Consider the following 18,023-nt stretch of genomic DNA (forward strand, 5'->3'; position numbering starts at 1 on the left):
ATCTATGAAGAGTCACATTTTAGCTTTATCATCTGATGTAGCAGCTATCATTTCAAGATTAGAATGCTGTTCCGGTATCTTCTAGATCAGTCATTCAAGACTTCTCTTACATTCCTACTACTACTTCATGAGCTGGTCACATGATGTTTTGCGAAGAAAGGCTGGCTGTCAGCTGCATTTTGAAACTCACTCTTCAGCAGATAATGCAGGATTAAGACGACACTTAGATCAAAGAGAAGGAAGGATGATCCTTTATAAGTGTCCTCTTCCTGTGCTGTGCTCATTAATCCCGCTGTCTGTGCGGGTTTTGCCACGTTGTGGAGTCGAGGATTAACAGAGTAATTATCCACATTAATTAGTCTGGCACGCTAGCGGTGACATCTTGAGACGCAGAGAAAGGGTTTGGAGCTAGGATTTCCCACATTTGCATTTCAGCTACAAAGGCGCTGTAGCTTCTGCGGAAATAGTGGCTCCATGCTAACACTCCACGCTACATGGCTTTATCCTTGCTCTCCTCATTGAGTAACACAATCACTTGTGCATTAAACTTGTTTAGCAACAGTGATGTTTGTGTTTGTGTTGTGAGAGTGTTAGGAAGAGGTGAAGAAGCGGGTGCAGTCAGGATGGAAAAGTGTCAGGTGTGATGTGTGACAAAAAGGTGTCGGCAAGGATGAAAGGGAAAGTGTCCAAAAGGGTGGTGAGGCCAGCAATGTTGTATGGTTTGGAAACAGTGGCACTGAGGAAAAGACAGGAGGCAGAGCTGGAGGTAACAGAGATGAAGATGCTGAGCTTCTCTCTGGGAGTGAGCAGGATGATGATAGGATCAGAGGGACAGCAATGTGCTCAGGTGTTTAGGAGACCAAGTCAGAGAGGCTGGATGGAGATGGTACAGAGGAGAGAGAGAGAGCCAGTACATTGGTAGATGAAGATGTTGAGGTTGGAACTGCCAGGCAGAAGGTGGAGAGGAAGGCCAAAGAGGAGATTTATGGAGGTGGTGAAGGAGGACATGAGGTCTGTAGGTTTGAGAGAAGAGGAAGCAGAGGACAGGGTGAGATGAAGGAAGATGATCTGCTGAAGGGAGAAGCCGATAGAGTAAGAAGAAGAAGTCACATTGTTTATTTGCTTGGGCTCGATATAGTAACCTTTAACCGAGACTATAAACATCAGTTCTGATTTTGTTTTATCTTGTTCAACTTGTAAAAGATGTCGTAAATAGCGTTCATATCTGGTACTATCTTTGATAGGTTGTTTTGATGCTAGTACTGAGGTCAACGCTGTGAACTGATCTGAAGGTAGTTGTTTACGATACTCACACCAACACCTCTCAAATCACTGAGTCAAATCTAGAGAGGCGTAGCTGCCAAAACCTGAGCCGGCTCTAATGCAGAGTAAACACTCGGCAGCCGTGAGTCACTCGCCAGCATGCGTAGGAGCGTCGACAGTCATCTATTAGTCTCCTCTGGCTTTAATCCGATCCCTTCTTAGTTTGCTCCCCGAGTCCGGTCTTTCACCTGAGTGGCAACAAGTGTTTGCTCAGCGGGGCTTTGGGGCTTTTCATGAAGTCATCGCCTCGGTCCTCCCCACGCCGCCACGGAGGCAGCGGCCTTCCTGGACGCGGTAAATATTTACCCGGCAGCAATTATTCCAGCGCCAAGGAGCCTCTGAGCTAGAGCCTGCTGGGTAAACAGGCGCTGAAGATGGGAGACAAATGAGCAGTGTGCATCTCAGACGGTGCTGACACGGAGACGAGAAGTGACCTTTCAGACCATTGTCATGGTGTGAAGAGCTGGATGCTAGATTCACCTTGCTGTTCAGCCCCGTTGATTCTTCAGTCAAACCTCTACTGTACATAAACTAGGATATTTATTTCTTTATTCCGGAGCCTGTGTGGATGCGCCCGAGTCCCCTGTGTCTGGCCATGACGCTGCGCAAGGAATGCCAACAATGAACACCTTAAATCACCAGCGACATGTTCTCTGTGGACTCATGAGAAACATCTGGACGGCCGTGAATGGCATTCCTTTCCATACTCGGTGCTTTTGCTCACTTTCCCCTCTGTTACCTTTTCCATAAATCTCTTTAACAGCGCTGCCCCCCGCCCCCTTCTTCACCCCCACAGAACGATTCCTTCTGAGACATGAATTAATGTCTCGCCACTGTGAGAGATTAGGATATTAACTCAAACTGTGAGTCAAATCTTGAGCCACCCAGGAGAGTTAAGTCCAAGTCTTCGGGGGCGTGTTGGTTAATTCACTGTTAAATAAAGGCCTGTTTGAACTGGTAGTGCTTCGAAATGCGTAGAAAAATACCCTCATCATATTCATTCGATTTACTTGTGCATTTTCTACAGCTTATTTCCGCCTCTCCCTGCTACTTGGGCGAGAGGTGAGGCACGCCCAGAACGGGTCACACGCCTATTGCAAATCACTTAAATGCGTTTATATATTGGTAACTTTTTTTGTTGTTGGCGTTGCAAAAAGAAACCGTTTTTTTTATTAATCTAAAATCACTATGAAGTCAAATGAAACTGATGACATCATCATATGACCCCCCACAGTCCAGTTCAGGGACCTCACTGCTTGAGACTGCAGGCACAGGGAAGAACATTCCCGACATTCCGGTGTCTGTCAGACGTAGTAAGGAGCTATGTGCGTGAAAGGAGGGCAGGGGGGAGGGTGCTGGAAAGACTGGAGCATCGAGAGTCTGCCGGGAAAAGAGGAAATCAGGAAAAATATAAAGAAAAACGTCAGCGACGGCGCAGAGCCAGCGACTTTGTGTTGTGTTTTCCGAGCAGTAATCACGGCGTAACCCTCCTGCGTAGTGTTGAGTGTTGAAGAGAGTAAAACCCTGGTGCAGTTACCAGACGATGACCTCACCAGGTGCTGGTATTTTGGGGTTTAAAACCCCCAGGAGGCAAAACAAAATCCAGGCATCAACTTTGGCTGATAGTTTTCGCTACCAATTCGTCATCGTAAATAAATTTGTAACCCCAACATAGTCATATAATTCTCCATGGAATCATGAGTTCAATATTTCCCTTGCTTTTTTTTCCTTCTGGCGTTTGGAAGCCCGACACCAGCTTGAGACGGGATTTGAGATGAGAAGGCAGGGAAGCTGAGCATCTGTGCGAGGGACTTGTTTGTCCCAGGTGTCGTTTTTAGACAACAGCCCTCTGACTGTTTGTGTCTCCCGCTGTGATGCTGGTGACAGGTGGTGACCCCGACCAGAGTGGGACAGTCCTACACTTACAGCCCCGGTCAGCACAACCAGCAAGACCTCTACGACGTCCCGCCCAGCCGATCCCAGGGGGTGAGTGGCCACGACCCAAGGCACCACACTTTCATCCCATGTCACGTGACATCATGTTGGACAAGTGGGTTGGATCTGGATCACAGGTTAGAGTAGGGTTCATCACAATGTTCTGGATGGATTTCTTTTCCGTCTTTTCTCCTCACTCACGCCCGAGACTTCTTGCATATATATTTGTTTTAGCTGACCTCCGACTGATCCAGCGTCATTCCTAGACCATGAAACCAAAAGAAGCACGTCTGCTAAAACCCGCTGATCATCAGGCCGCAGAACAATAAACGCTCGTATCTGAGACCACAGAGAGAAACTATGTCCACCGTGCAACCACGGTTCGACAGTCCGGACCAAGCACAACTTTTAGCAAAGTTGTTCTCTGAATACGCCAACGCTAGTCTACGAAACATCCCCAGACTGGGCAAAGAATGGTGCATGTGTGTGTATATATATATATATATATATATACATTGAACCTTTGTAAGTGCAGGAGTTCCTGCTCCACTGATCCCACTGATGCACAAGACACGTGGCAGCTAGGATGAGAACAACAACAACAAACATGGAGGAATCCCTGAACAGAAGCAAACAAAAGCTTCTGTTTGCTTTTGTTCAGGGATGTTTTTCACTACACAATGTCCAGGGTTTCCACTACTCTGAATGTACTTGAAATTCTTATCCAAATATTTTCAAGACATTAAAAGAGCTTTAGTTTAAATAAAGTGATATAAAAACTTGAATATAGCCACCATCCTGATTTATTGTGCTATTGTCAAACTGATGCAGAATAAACAATATTTTGTTGTTTAAATATCTGTATGGTCCATCAGTAATATACCAAATTCATTCAAATTTAGAAAAAAAAAATATATATATATACACACACACACACACACACACACACACACACACACACACATATGATCTGAGAGACTAAGAACTTTCCATTTCCAGGTGTACGACGTCCCTCCAAGTCAGACCTTCCCCAGTCAGCACAGCAGCAGCAGCAGCGGCAGCAGCAGAAACCAGGGGGTCTACGACGTCCCTCCGTCTCATCTGGACTCCAGAAATCAAGGAATCTATGACGTCCCCCCCTCCGCGCAAATGGTAGGAGAACATTTCAGCAGACCGTCAACCGCAGGGAATAATCATTCCGACAGTGATTCCAGTCCAGTGAATGCGAGTTAAGGAAGCGGGAGCTGGAAAAGCGTTTGTTTATTGATCCGTCTCCTCGGATTTCTCTTAATTGGCTGTAATAATTGAATAATGCTCCCAGTTATGACATTCTTGTGGCTGCGCTAAGTACTGGCCGGCCCTGCCAGCAGAGTTCAGACCCGACGTAGGAGCAGAACCTCCTCGGGTTTCAGCAGACCTCCCTGGGGCGCCGGGCCCGCAGCCATCAGTTTGTTTGTAATAAGCTCAAATATGCAGCGAGCTGTTATTTGCGTCGCTCCTAATTACAGTTTGGGCAGAACCGCCTCGCTGTTAAGTGAGCGGTTGAGGTCCGACGCAAATCACTTGCTGGCGAGAACTTTCCTCTCGCAGACGTGCGGCTCAGAAGTCTGCCATGTGGGGAGCTCGTAGGTAAATGTGCCTTGGTTGTTATGGACTTGGCAAGAGAACAAGAGTTGAGAAAAGATAATCTTGTCCTAGGTGAGAACTGGGTCTTAGTCAGTCAACATGGGGGTTGTTTAGCTCTGCTAGAAGGTGAAGTGACTGTACTTATTGGTCCTGTTGGTCTCGTCCGCAGGTGTACTCGGTGCCTCCCTGCAGGAGCAACACCAGCCTCCAGGAGGGGAACTATGATTTCCCACAGCCTCTCAAGCACAAGCAGGAAGGTATCTACGACGTCCCTCCTCCCGCCCTTGCCAAACCCATCCAGAGTCCCCAGTCCCATTATGATTTCCCCCCATCGATGGAGCCCGCTGCCCCTCCCGCACAGAACACCGGCGAAGGTATTTACGACGTACCTCCACCTGTGTCGAGCGCGGGATCCCGCAAAGACATTTACGACGTCCCCCGGGGCCTGCAGAGACCCTCGCCTCCCGACCGCGACGGCAGCAAGGGCGTGTATGACGTCCCAGCGCCGGACCCTCGAGCCACGGCGGAGATCACAGAGGGTGTGAACCGCCTGTCCTTCTCCAGCACTGGAAGCACCCGCAGCAGCATGTCCACCTCGTCCTCGTCTGCAGGGTCCAGCTCTGAGGGGCGCCTGGCGCTGGATTTGGACTCCGCCGTCCAGCGGTTGTACCGACTGCAGCAGGCGACGGACAGCTCGGTGGGGACACTTCATTCTCTGGCGGCGTCACCGCACTGGAGGACTTTCGCCTTCATGGAGCAGCACATCAACGACGTGCGGACGGTTCTGGACAGGGTCCGAACGGCTCTGGGGGAGTTGATCGGGTTCGGTCGAGGGGCCGCGGCGAACGCCACGGCGCTCTCCGACTGCAGCCTGCACAGTAAACTGAGGCGGCAGCTGGGACGACTGGAAGACTCGCAGCAGATCCTCCAGCAAATCTACCAAGTCCTGGAGAGCTGCAACTGGGCTCTGAATACTTTGGCCAGCTCCGCTGGAGGGAAGCATCACAACAAGAGCGATGAGCTGGACCGCTTCGTCATGGTGTCCAGAACAGTACCTGACGACACCAAGCAACTGGTGTCCACCATCGGAGCCAACGCCGAGCTGCTGTTCAGGCGGACACACGCGGACGGATCCTTCTCCACCGGAAGTTCCCCCGAGGAGAACCTGATCCACCCTCTGACCTCACCCTCTTCCAACAACGACAACTACGGAGGTCCCACCAAGCCCTTCCCAGTGCTGAGCGGCCAGGACAAAGACAACATGAACCACAGCGAGAAGTGTGTGAAGAGCTGGATGGAGGACTACGACTACGTCCACCTGCAGGTGAGGGGGGAACAGCACGACACGGCCGTTTCATTCACTTGAACGACAGCGACTAAATGTTCTTCTTCTGCAGGGGAAGGAAGATTTTGAGCGTCAGCAGAAGGAACTTCTGGAGAAGGAAAATATTATCAAGCAGAACCAAGTGCAGCTGGGACCAGAGCAGGTGAGCAGCACCTGAAATGTGATAAGGCTAAAGTGAAAAAGCTATTTCTGACTCTGATTCAATGGCGTACAAAAGCTACAGTGACCGTGCTGAGGAACATTGCGTTCCGTTCCGAATGACTGAAGAAAGAAATTTCCTGCCTTTGCAGATCAACCAGTTCAAAAAGCTGGAACAGGAGGTGACCAAACCAGTGGAGAATGACATCACGCAGTGGTCGCCACACCAGCACTCGGGTAGAACGTCGGCCACCCCGCCCGAGTCGTCCTCGCCCGTGTCTCCGACCACCCACGTGTGCGCACACGACCGGCAGTTGCTGGGCTTCTACGCCGACCAGTGCAACGAGCACTTCAACACGCTGCTCAGCGCGGTGGACGCCTTCTTCGGCTGCGTCAGCCTGGGCCAGCCGCCCCGCATCTTTGTGGCGCACAGCAAGTTCGTCATTCTCAGCGCTCACAAACTGGTCTTCATCGGCGACACGCTGTCCCGGCAGGCGGCGGCGCCAGACGTGGCCAACAGGGTGATGAACTCCAGCAACGTGCTGTGCGACTTGCTGAAAACTGTCGTCGCCGCCACCAAGACGGCGGCGCTGAACTACCCGAACACAGCCGCCATTCAGGAGATGGTGGACCGGGTGACGGATCTGTCTCACCAGTCACAGCAGTTCAAAGAGCAGCTGCTGCAGATGGCTAAGTTGTGAAGCTAACGCCGAGCTAATGCAGCTATATTTACGGTTATAATATCACGCTCCACCATGCTTGTCATTCATGTTGTACAAACGTCTGTTGTGTAAATATCTGCTCTATTTTTGTGTAGATTGTGTTATTTTATAACATTTATAAATATATATATATATTTGTGTAGCTCGTGTGTTTCGGTAGATGTTGGCAACATTTTCAGAACATTCCTGTCTCATATTACAACAAAGCACCTTATGAGATGTCTTTCAACGATGGACTGTCGTCGCTGTGACCGACTGCTGGACGTGTGTAAAAGCTGTCGATATTGATGTGTACCGTGGAGGAGCCAGCAGGGGGCGCTGAAGACAAAGTAAAGCCTCAGTTTGAACTATGTTGTGTGTTGCTTGTTTTCATCACATTTCACTGAGGCGGTTGTTTGGCGTCAGTCGAGTGAAGGAATGTTGGCAGGAGGTACGCTGGGGTCACTTTGGAGAAAGGTCGGGGATCACATACAGTACTTTGGATCTGGCACTGCCTCCCAGCTAGCTCATGTATCGGGAGGCATCGTATGGTCTGCGGGAGGAAACCAGAGTTCACAGGGTGAAGCAACCAGATGGACCCCTCTGAACAGAACGATACATGGCAGAGGTGGGCGACTTTTGGAGACCAGGATGGAGGACTGCGGGAAATGGACAACACACATTGGGTTGAAGTCAATCGAGTTCAAGTTTACTGTCAGAATAGACTCTCCACTGACTCTCCATCTCGCTGGACTGAGAGTGGGCTGTGTCTCCCATCTACTGGAGGACGGTCAGTCCAGGCATGGCATCTCTGGCGCCAATGTTCAAACTCAAAGGGTCAATAAACTAAGAACCAAACAACCCTTCAGGAAAAACACCGGCTGAGATGGCAGCATACATCCATAAATCAATGCCCTTAAAACCCAAAATAAGATCAAATTCATGACTTAAAATTCGACCAATCAGAAGTTGAATACCATGTCAGAACACAAGGAGACGAAGGAGCACATGCAGACAACGTTCTCCTCTCAGGTTTGAAAGACATGTAAAGAGATTGAGATATTAAAAGAGATTTCTGAAACATGAAGTTGAAGCTTCTCTCACCAGCCAAACCACAATGTTTGATGAGGTGTCGCTGAAAACGACTTAAATAAAAAGGTGTGTTCATGCTCCTCCTTCTCCACAAAAGATACTGAAGGAAAAATTTAATAGATCAATATGTGTGTCGTGACATTTATTTTTTACTTCAAGATGAAACTTCAAATTTACAAAATGACTGTCAAAGTATCAAAGATCTTCATTAAAATAGAGGAACTTAGCTCTATGTTAAACAAGTAAAAATGGTTGAGATATATTGTATTTGCATTCATATATTGCAGACCTCGGCGCAGTGCGGCCCGGGGGCCATTTGTGGCCCTTTGCCTGTGTTTTTGCGGCCCTGTTGAGGTCAGACAAATAATTATACAACTGGTAAGTCGTCATTTTTCTTTGATCCTGTTTCCATTTGAGCCAGTACAGTTCAACAGTTCAACACATTGATGACTAAATTTTTGTTCAGTATTTTCCTCAAAATTTGATGAAAGAAACTTCAAAATATATTTGGAAAAAAAAAATTTATCTTAGATGTTTGGTCCATAGTTTTATTATGATTTATATTCAAATAAGTTGCATGTTTCTATAGGTTTGGTGTCACTTTTACACTTCTTAATATCCCTGCTTCCATTGAATATTTAATGGTTCATTTCGTCCACATTACTCCTTTTGGCCTGAAGGTCCCTCGCAACAGTCACAGTTTATAATGTGGCCCTTTAGGAAATTGATCTGATATACTGTAACCGTATTCAGCTCTTCATCCCCCGGGATTTGTTCCGTTGGTCTGGACTCCCCTGTGAACGCGGCGACTCTCCACTTCACATCTTAAAACACAGAATCTCATTAACAGTCAGTCCACAACTGTTTTTATTCCCCTCCACATTCCTCCTCAGTTCTCCGGGGAAACGAGTGAGGAAAGAATTTGCACTAGTTTTTTATGGAGGCTTCATTAGGACAATAATCTGGGAGCATTTCAAGCAGCTATTTTTAGGTGCCAATGCAACTGAAACAGTCAGAGGAGGGCAGTGACAAAGCGGGGAGTTTTAGCTCAGGCTGAAGAAAAGAGGATGAGTTTGTAGCTCTGGTTTCAAGGGACCAGTTTCACGGGACTGTTAAATTTAGGACAAAAAAAACAGCACAATGTACACACTGCTTTATCGCCAATAACCAGACACCGTATATTCGGTGTCAGGTGGTGCTGAGCCTCATCCGTACGACCACATCATTTGCTAGGAGTCAAGGCTCCAAATCCTTTGCATCAGAAACCTGTATCCCTTCAACTGCTCTGAGAAGTTCTGTCGCCAAACCCATGAGCAGGACTGACACCCAGACGCCACCCTCAGTTGGGCTTCAGACGATACGGATTTCATTGGTTATAACAGGTTATAACACCTGTACGGTGCGTCTGGACAAGCCAAGCGTCAGTCTGTGGTTGAGCAGAGCAGCACGGCACGGCCGCACCTGAGCTGGGGAGCAGCTGAGCACCTCGCTGACGTCGGTCCAGAACAGTTGTTGCGCTGCTGAGGTGAAGCGTCAGCTGCACAAACACGCCGAGGTCCTTGAGAGTTATGGTGACAGCTTTACCTCATTCACCTCATGAACACAAACTAATCCTCCAGGTGGCAGTTTGCGATTGTCTTTGTGTCATCAGAAGCTACATATACAAGCACCGCACCTGGTAACACAAGGCCCACAGGCCGGACCGGGCCACTGGGTCCCGCAACAGACGATCTTTCAGACAGTCACGTGACTGTGTCGACTCGGTAAAATCGCGTCCAACTGTGTTTATAAGGAAGTGCTTCTGTCAACAGGATGCAACTGCTGAAACAATCTTTTCTCTTGTCTGTGTCGTGTCGGACCATTTTGACCTCCTCTCTGAGAATAATGTATTCATTTCAGTCCTTTCCCAGTTGGTCTCAGATTTTCAACTTGTCTCGTTCCATTCAAATTAAAATTAATTTCAAGGTATAAATTAATTTAGAAAAATTAAAAGCATTGGAACTTTTTTCTTAGTAAAAAATTGCTCATTCACATTGTTTTCACATTATGATACACAGTCATATTATTTAAAGATATGGAATAATAATGAATGCAAAGACTTAAATGATATTATAAAGAGTAGGTCACCGAATCAGTGTCAATCCTGTCTGTCCAGTCGGTTGCCAGCTGGGATTTTTAATGTCCAGCAGGTGTCACTATTCAGTGACACAGTATATTGTGTCGAAACGCTTCATGAAGCCTCAGTCACCCATCACTACAGCCGACAGAACACCACAGGCTAAGTCAGCAATAGCCCTTTGAATTTCATAACTTGACAACCATCGCAGTTCTCCTTCATTCCAGTCCAGAATAAACCACATTTCTGAAGAACAAGTCTTCAGAAAATAGTTTAAATAGATCAACCTGCTGTACAACTGAAATGGTGAGATTCCTAAGTGAGAAGTTGGGGGCAGTCGAGAGCAGCTCCTCTTCAGCTAGCAGCTGGCGGTGCGCGTCACCTCCAACCGGCCACAACCATTTCCTCTCAAGTATTTGCAGCCTCTGAAATTACAGCTTCTCTGCACCACTGATCTAAGCGGTGACAGAGACCCAGCTGCAGACAGACGAAACATCTGGAAGGGTGGAACAATTCGCCGAAGTAGAGAAGTGTCTTCAACTTCTGTCTCAGGTCGGAGTAAAAGCAGCTTCCTGCGTGAGGCGCAGTGAGATGTATCACTTCCTGGAGTTTTTGCATGCCTTTTTCTTTTTTGGGTGCTCAGTCAGCTGATAAGATATCCAGATGTGGCGGGGGCGAGGACATATATTCGGCAGTGAAAGAGCTGACTCAGTGGAACGCAGGGTATTTTTAAACCCTGCTGCAAATTCAGGACTGAAATGAAACTTTGTGCCGTCTTTGTACTTCGGCAGGGAGGTGTCCTCTGTGGACCATAATGTACGCTGATGACGTGGTGATTTGCGGTGAGCATAAAAATAGGTGGGTGCACTGGAAGAAAGGAAGATGAGGAAGACAACCAGTGGGGTTCATAGATGGAGGACTCGCAGTGAGCAGTGCTGTTTGCCAAAGTCTTATACCATTTCTGGTGGGAATGGAAACAGTTTTGTCTCCTATTTGTGGGACCAACACACTGAAGTTCCTTAACTAGAATAAAGGCTATCAAACAACAGCCACCGACCCGAGTCAGAAGAGCTGACCCTAAATCCTGACAGCTCACAGAGACCTCTGATGCACCCCCCGCTGCCCATTCATTTGTCAATGAGGGGAAAAAAAGTCCTGAAGCGTCTACTTCAGGACTACATCCCAACCCTTATCCGTGGCGCAAAGTCTCCATCTAGTGTCCGTTTCTTGTACTGCAACAAGGTTGGAGAACGTTTTGGCCGGATCAGTTATTGAACTAGTCATTGGTTTGGTCTTCAAAAACCAGAACAGAGCTTTGTATCCTGAATCTGATTCCACAGGAGCCGACATGGTGGGAAGGAAACCAGAGCATATTACTCTGTAGCGCTGTGCTGCTACCGTGACTCATGTCTTGCTCGACGCTGTGGTGTTACTTATGGTGTTACCTGTGCTCGAAAAGCTTCATGTTGTTGAACTACATATATATATATGTAGAGGCATGTGTTGGTTGTCATGGCAACTAGTTGGTTCAACCTGGGACATGGTCAGTCAAAACCTTAACAGTGACTAACAGCATCTGTCTTGACGTTCCTTATGTTCAAATCATACACTCCAGCACTGCGCATATATATATACATATATATATATATATATACACATAGATAGATATTGGGATTTTTAAAAATTACACTGGAAATACAGTTTAGATGGTTCTTTTTATTTGAGCGTGGTAGTATATGTTATATTTTATTTTTATCTTGCATGTTTGTTTCTCTCCGTATCTTCATGACTCTTTTATTTTGAGCAAGAGTTGTGGTTTTAAGGAAAAGCCATTGATCCAGATAAATAAAGTGACTCTGAAACAAACAACCCGAGGATCTTTTTCATAAACAAACATCCCGAAGACTGTTTACCATACCGAGTGTATTTAAAACCATTATTGACACGTACAATTGCCTAAAAAGACCACCTGCACACAGCCTGGAACACCTGTTTGGCATCCTCGAATCGAAGCCGACAAATCGACGGATAAGGTGCGAGAGTTCCGTTTTAAAAAAAACAGGTGGGGAGCTGAATTCTGTCGTTATGCACACGTGACTTTGGAAAACAAGATGACGGGTCATGTGACTAACAGTGGCGCAGACAGGCACTGAGACAGACGGAGGCACAGGGACGGATTCACTCGGGAGCACGTCCGCTACAACTGTGTTGTTTAGCAGCTTCACTTCCTCCACACTAGACTGGTCCAGAGCAGAGACTTCATTGCACTTTTTAAAAGTCAGTTAGTGAAATGCTGTAGACCTTTGATGCGCTCTCGTCCTCGAGCACAGGCAGACATTACTTCAGAAAGACGAACGTCAGACGCAACTCTCCGGTCACATGACCTCAAACGGCTTACAAATGGCTTTTCCCTTTTGTACCCAGGAGATCAGCCTGGTCTGATTGAATCACCCTGAAGACGAGTCGGGGGGACTCCAGTGCTCGCAGTCTGGACGGACGCATCACGACGTGTTCTCGGGAAAGGCAACTCTTTGGCGTGCGGTCCTGAGGCGACTCCGGGTCTGGACGGTGGCGGGACGCTCGGCCTCGGCTTCGGACGGTTGGGGTTCAGCTGGAGGGGCGGACGCTTCCCCGACAAGTTCGCGGAGGAACTTGAACTTGGACAGGAAAAGCTGCCACACCACATACCAACCTGGAAGAGAGGCAGAGTCGAGGTTAGAGTTTCATTGTTGCTCTGCATTCACACATCAAGCCAGGAGCACAGGCAGCTGCAGCAAGCAGCGACATGAATTCAGACCATTTAAACAGTTGAAAAAAATCTTTTTTGAATAAAGATCATTTAAATGTTGTGTGTATGTGTGCATCTTATCCAGTCTTCTCAAACACCACTATAGCATTTACCCCCATCTACAACCCCTGTATGTCTTATATTATTGACGACAATCCCACTGAAAGCTTTGAGCAACTAAAGTTCATGCTTGCAGAATCTCATATTTAATGTCCACTTGGAGGTGGCAGAGCGCAAATGAACCTTCTAGAAGAGTCGAGTCATGAGTCGAACCAATTCTTCTAAATGCCTCAGTGCTTCAAGAAGCTTCATCTCACCATCACTAATGTTCTTTTTTGTGGACCTTCTAACACACTTGAAGCCAGTCCAACTTATTTTGAAATATCCTGGCCCCTTTGGAAGTCAACCAAGGGTCAGAGAGAGACCAACAGATTCACTTGTCATTTAATGTTTGCTGTTTTCACAAGTTGAATTTCCTCATGCTACGCAGGCTGATACACAGAACACTATGTGTGAATCGTGGTTGTTCTTCAGACCACACAGTCCGGAAGACCATACATTAGCATGACTCCAGCAACCAAAAGAAACCTGGTGTTTAGGTTGTCATTTTGTTCACTTATACGTTTAGTATTGCCCATTACAAGGCATTTAACACGTCAAAATACACATTTTACGCCTTTTTTATGTCATATCTGTTATAGTCAAGGTCTCCTGATAAAGAATTTGAGTTCTAGGATATTAAAAAATTGTAGTGCATGACTACTCAATTGAATACAGTAAGAAGAGAAGATTTGAAATCCAATTTGTTACTGGTGACCTGTGCTTCATAAATGAACTCCAAAAGTAAAGGTCAAGCACATACGCAAACCAGTTAGGCCAGGTGCATTATTCAAAAATGTGAAAGAAATACAGCAATAGAGTTAAATAAATACAATAAAGCCGTCTTAAAAATGTGAAAGAAATACAGCAATAGAGTTAAATAAATAAAACAAGGCTGTTTTCAAAAATGTGATACAAATACAGCGATTCAGTTAAATAAATAGGATTCGGAAATAAAATAAGGCTGTCTCAAACAGGCACTAAAGCTCAATATAGCAATTCAAAAATGAATAATAGAAATATGACACACCTCTAAATAGGCAAAATGAAGAACCGTTGATACTCATAATTAATTGTGTAAAATTTAACGTGTTAAATTGCGGCGTAATTGATAGAATTAATGCGTTAAAATGACAGCACTAAAAGCAATATATATAGGGCACAATAAAATAACGTGTAGCTCTGCTGCCGTTTGAAAGGCGATACAAAGTTGGTATCATGATGAGTAATTCGGATCGCTTTTTTTTTTTTTTTTTTTTTACAGGACCATGAAATCACGTGGAGAAAACAGGGTGAAACATCAGGACACGACACTTGAGCGTGTGAATCTTGTGTGCATCTGGTGTTTTCAGAAGGATTGGAAGGGAAAGCAGAGTCAAAACTTTAGGTCTATAGCACCTAAAGTTGTTGTTCTCCGGACTGACAGGAGCAGATGGTGCCGTCCACTCACCTAACACCATCAAGACCAGCACACAGACGACCGTGGCCACGATCGCCAGCCCCGTCACCACCACGTCCTGCCACATCTTCCCGGGGCCACTGGACGACAAGCGAGCAGAAACCGTCGCCTTATCTTCCGCCGGACATTTGAAAAACAAAGCACTGTTAGCAGCTAGCTGAGGCGGCGGCGGCGGAACACATCGCGAAGTTGGTCGAGCTCGCTCGCTAGCTGCCGCGCCAGTTCGCGCTCCCGCTGACACACGAACGCTGGTCCACGCAGCGGGATCCGCTCCCGCTGGACTGAGCTAAAAGTACGGCGAGCATGTACTTCCAGCCTGTTGCGAACGGGTCGAGAGCGGCACGGTAACTGGGTTAACGCCAGCAGCGTCGTGAATCAAAGCCACAGTGCGCATGCCCGCAGCTGCTTTGAACTCTGGGTAACACAGAGTTCATCTGTCTCGTGTTGTTCTGCTCTGATAATGAACGAGCTCAGTTTGTTTGTGTTGTCTCTCAATAAACATCGACGTTCGGTCACAACGGTTTTCAGAATAATGCGCCAAAAGAGTCGTCGGCAAGTAAATCATCTAAACTATCAAATGGATCCCGCTGTAATTCATTAGATCATGACATGATGTTATCTAGGTCGTTATTGTTGCTTACATCAGTCCAGTTTACATTTGCTCTGAGTTGCACATGTGACGCCTTCAAAGTTTCATTTGTGAGCTCGTTGTAAAGCTGCAAATGTGATTTAAATATGACACCACTTATTAGTTTTCCCCAACTCACACCAAAGATATTAAAGACAGTGTCTCTGTTTCAAGTTTTCAGAGAAGCGATTTTCCAGTGCCGTTTTTTTTTTGCCTAAAATAGTAAAGTAAAGAGTAAAGAAGAGAGTAAAGAAATATCTGAGGACTTGTAATCTATCTATCTAACAACAGGGGGCAGTGTTTGCTCGCAAAAGCACTGTCTTAACTAATCTCCAGGCAAGTTGTGAGTGAAAAATTGAATGAAGATGTCGACAATCTGTCAGACAAAAATCACCAAAGAAACATTCTATAACTCCATCTGCAATGTTTGTGTGACAAAATCGTTCATCTGATGATTACATTTTACAATACATTGTAGATATATATATATATACAGTGTATATATATATATATATATATATATATATATATATATATATATATATATATATATATACTGCCTGGCAAAAAAGGCTCCACCTGGATTTAACTAAGCAAATAGGTATGAGCCTCAGGTCTAGGTTCAGCAACATTAGGTGCTCAAAGACATCACAAGACATCATTTTCACACATGGATTGGCCACCACAGAGTCCAGACCTGAACCCCATTGAGAATCTTTGGGATGTGCTGGAGAAGGCTTTGCGCAGCGGTCAGACTCAGCCATCATCAATGCAAGATCTTGGTGAAGAATGAGTGCAACACTGGATAGAAATAAATCTTGTGACAGGCAGTCCAACGAAATATGAGAGTGCATGACCCTTTTATATATATATATATAAAACCCAGAACAAAATCAAAACTCCTTGGCCAGTTATTTGGTGGACGAAGTTGATGGGATGAAGATGAGCTCCTCTGTCCTTCAGACTTGCTTACTGTGAGAAAATATCGCAATACTCAATGCCACAGTTCTGTATCAATATTTTGAGTCCACTGTCTCGATATTTGTTAAATAAATGCTTTGATAAGGCTGCGTTTTTGAGTTTACAGGAGCTTCTGACCACTGGCTGGCAGCAAGTCATTTGACTTGCTATGGCCCCTTGCTGACATATTTTGCCTATTGCTATCAACAATATTTCAAATGCCAAACAAGGTATCCAATCGCAAAAAAGACAGAAATTAAATGGCAGGCAATAATGTTTGAAAAAGCACACTGTTATATACATACAGTGGTACCTCGGTTTTCGAACCTCCTGGACTTCAAACAAATCGTAGTTTGAACAAAAATTTCGAGATTTTTTTGCTTCGGATTTCGAACGAAAATCCAGAACTCAAACGCCCCCGAGCTGGGACAGGGATGAGGCGAGTCTGGGACAGAGCGTTACTTGGTTTATGACTTGTCACAGCCAAACTGCACAGAAGCGCACATTCAGAGCTGGACACGCACCGGGCACCTCTTCACTTCTGGAGAGACGTCACTCACTCAGCAACCCCTCCCACATGCAGCGGCCACACATAGACGAACAGCGCACCTGCAGCAGACACTCTACATTCACTCCTACAAAAGACTATTTTAAGGCTTGGAACGCATTATTTCTTTTTCCATTCATTGTAATGGGAAAAATCGATTCAGATTCCGAACAATTCGCTTCCGAACGGCCATCTGGAACGGATTGTGATCGAGAACTGAGGTACCACTGTATATATATATATATATATATATATATATATATATATATATATATATATACATATATATATATATAAAGCCTAGAGCTGTACAGTAAAGTGGCACATACATTGCAGGAAATGAATTATTTCTTTTTCCCACCATGACCGTTCACCTACATACGACCCCTCTTCCATCTGAGCTGCTCCAGCTGACCTGTAGAACGTATGAGCGACAGAACCTGAAATCAGAAGAATGAATGAAGCCACTTGAGGAGTCTTGGGAGTCAGAGCTGTCCCTTACAAACATGACTCGCTGAGCCGGTGCAGATTGCTGCTAATGTATTTAAAGCCATCCAAATCTAAACCAAACACTGAGGGGTTGACTTTGTTTAGCTGAGAATCCAGCGCTCGCCGCAGGTGTGTGTGTGATTTGCATAATTGGTGCTTCCAGGGGAAACAATCGAGCGGAGTCACAGGCCGACCCAGAAAAACCGCACGTCTTCAGCCCGTGCTCCTGACGTCGGCGGGGACATTTGCATATTCCGCAGGCCAGAACATGAGTCACTCCCTGAGAGAAGAGTGGCGTGTTTGAAGAGTAATTACTGAGCTGCTTTGAATATTGAGTCTTGGCAAGAAAACACACGCATCTTTGCATACAGCGAGTGCAGTTGAGCGTGTCGATCCTCCTTCAGTCGGCGCGTGAAACCAAATATTTTTACAGTTAAAGGAGTCACACGTCTCTGTCTAAATCAGTTGAAAGGGCCTTCGGTGTTCAACGCCTGCACTGAGGACTGTGGAGGAGCGCCCCATCACAGGCGCCTGACTGTCATGTGGTCATGTTCTCGCCATGTTCATGGCCTCCACGTTGACCTCACTGTGAGGTCATAGCTTAGCGTTCCAGGTCACAGACTGGCACCTCTTGGAGCCTTCTACTCTTCACTATAAATAGCAAGTGACTGACTGGGGTCCAGTTTGTCTTCAAGCTTTTACACTCAAAATTACACCAATTTCTGAGGGGAAAAAAGATGGTGGTAACATCAGTGAAAGACTTGTGTAGTAAGAGGA

General features: G+C 46.1%; 2 protein-coding genes across 2 annotated transcripts in view; one reads left to right on the plus strand and one right to left on the minus strand.

Annotated features, from left to right (window-relative positions):
- Positions 1-7,838, plus strand: part of nedd9 (neural precursor cell expressed, developmentally down-regulated 9) — a 28,799-nt gene extending 20,961 nt beyond the window's left edge. The window contains exons 3-7 of the mRNA XM_053862595.1: positions 3,211-3,309; positions 4,258-4,410; positions 5,054-6,208; positions 6,282-6,371; positions 6,520-7,838. Coding sequence (XP_053718570.1) covers positions 3,211-3,309; positions 4,258-4,410; positions 5,054-6,208; positions 6,282-6,371; positions 6,520-7,068 — 2,046 coding nt within the window. The 3' untranslated portion in view covers positions 7,069-7,838. The remainder of the gene's footprint in view (positions 1-3,210; positions 3,310-4,257; positions 4,411-5,053; positions 6,209-6,281; positions 6,372-6,519) is intronic.
- A 4,144-nt stretch (positions 7,839-11,982) lies between these two features.
- smim13 (small integral membrane protein 13) lies at positions 11,983-14,992 on the minus strand. The gene is made up of 2 exons (XM_053863202.1): positions 14,614-14,992; positions 11,983-12,968 (listed from the first exon to the last, which is right to left on the minus strand). The coding sequence occupies exons 1-2, from the start codon at positions 14,687-14,689 to the stop codon at positions 12,778-12,780; spliced, it is 267 nt and encodes an 88-aa protein (XP_053719177.1). The 5' UTR covers positions 14,690-14,992; the 3' UTR covers positions 11,983-12,777.
- Between the last annotated feature and the right edge of the window lie 3,031 nt (positions 14,993-18,023).

The sequence above is a fragment of the Synchiropus splendidus genome, chromosome 4 (assembly GCF_027744825.2).
Source record: "Synchiropus splendidus isolate RoL2022-P1 chromosome 4, RoL_Sspl_1.0, whole genome shotgun sequence".
Taxonomy (NCBI): domain Eukaryota; kingdom Metazoa; phylum Chordata; class Actinopteri; order Syngnathiformes; family Callionymidae; genus Synchiropus; species Synchiropus splendidus.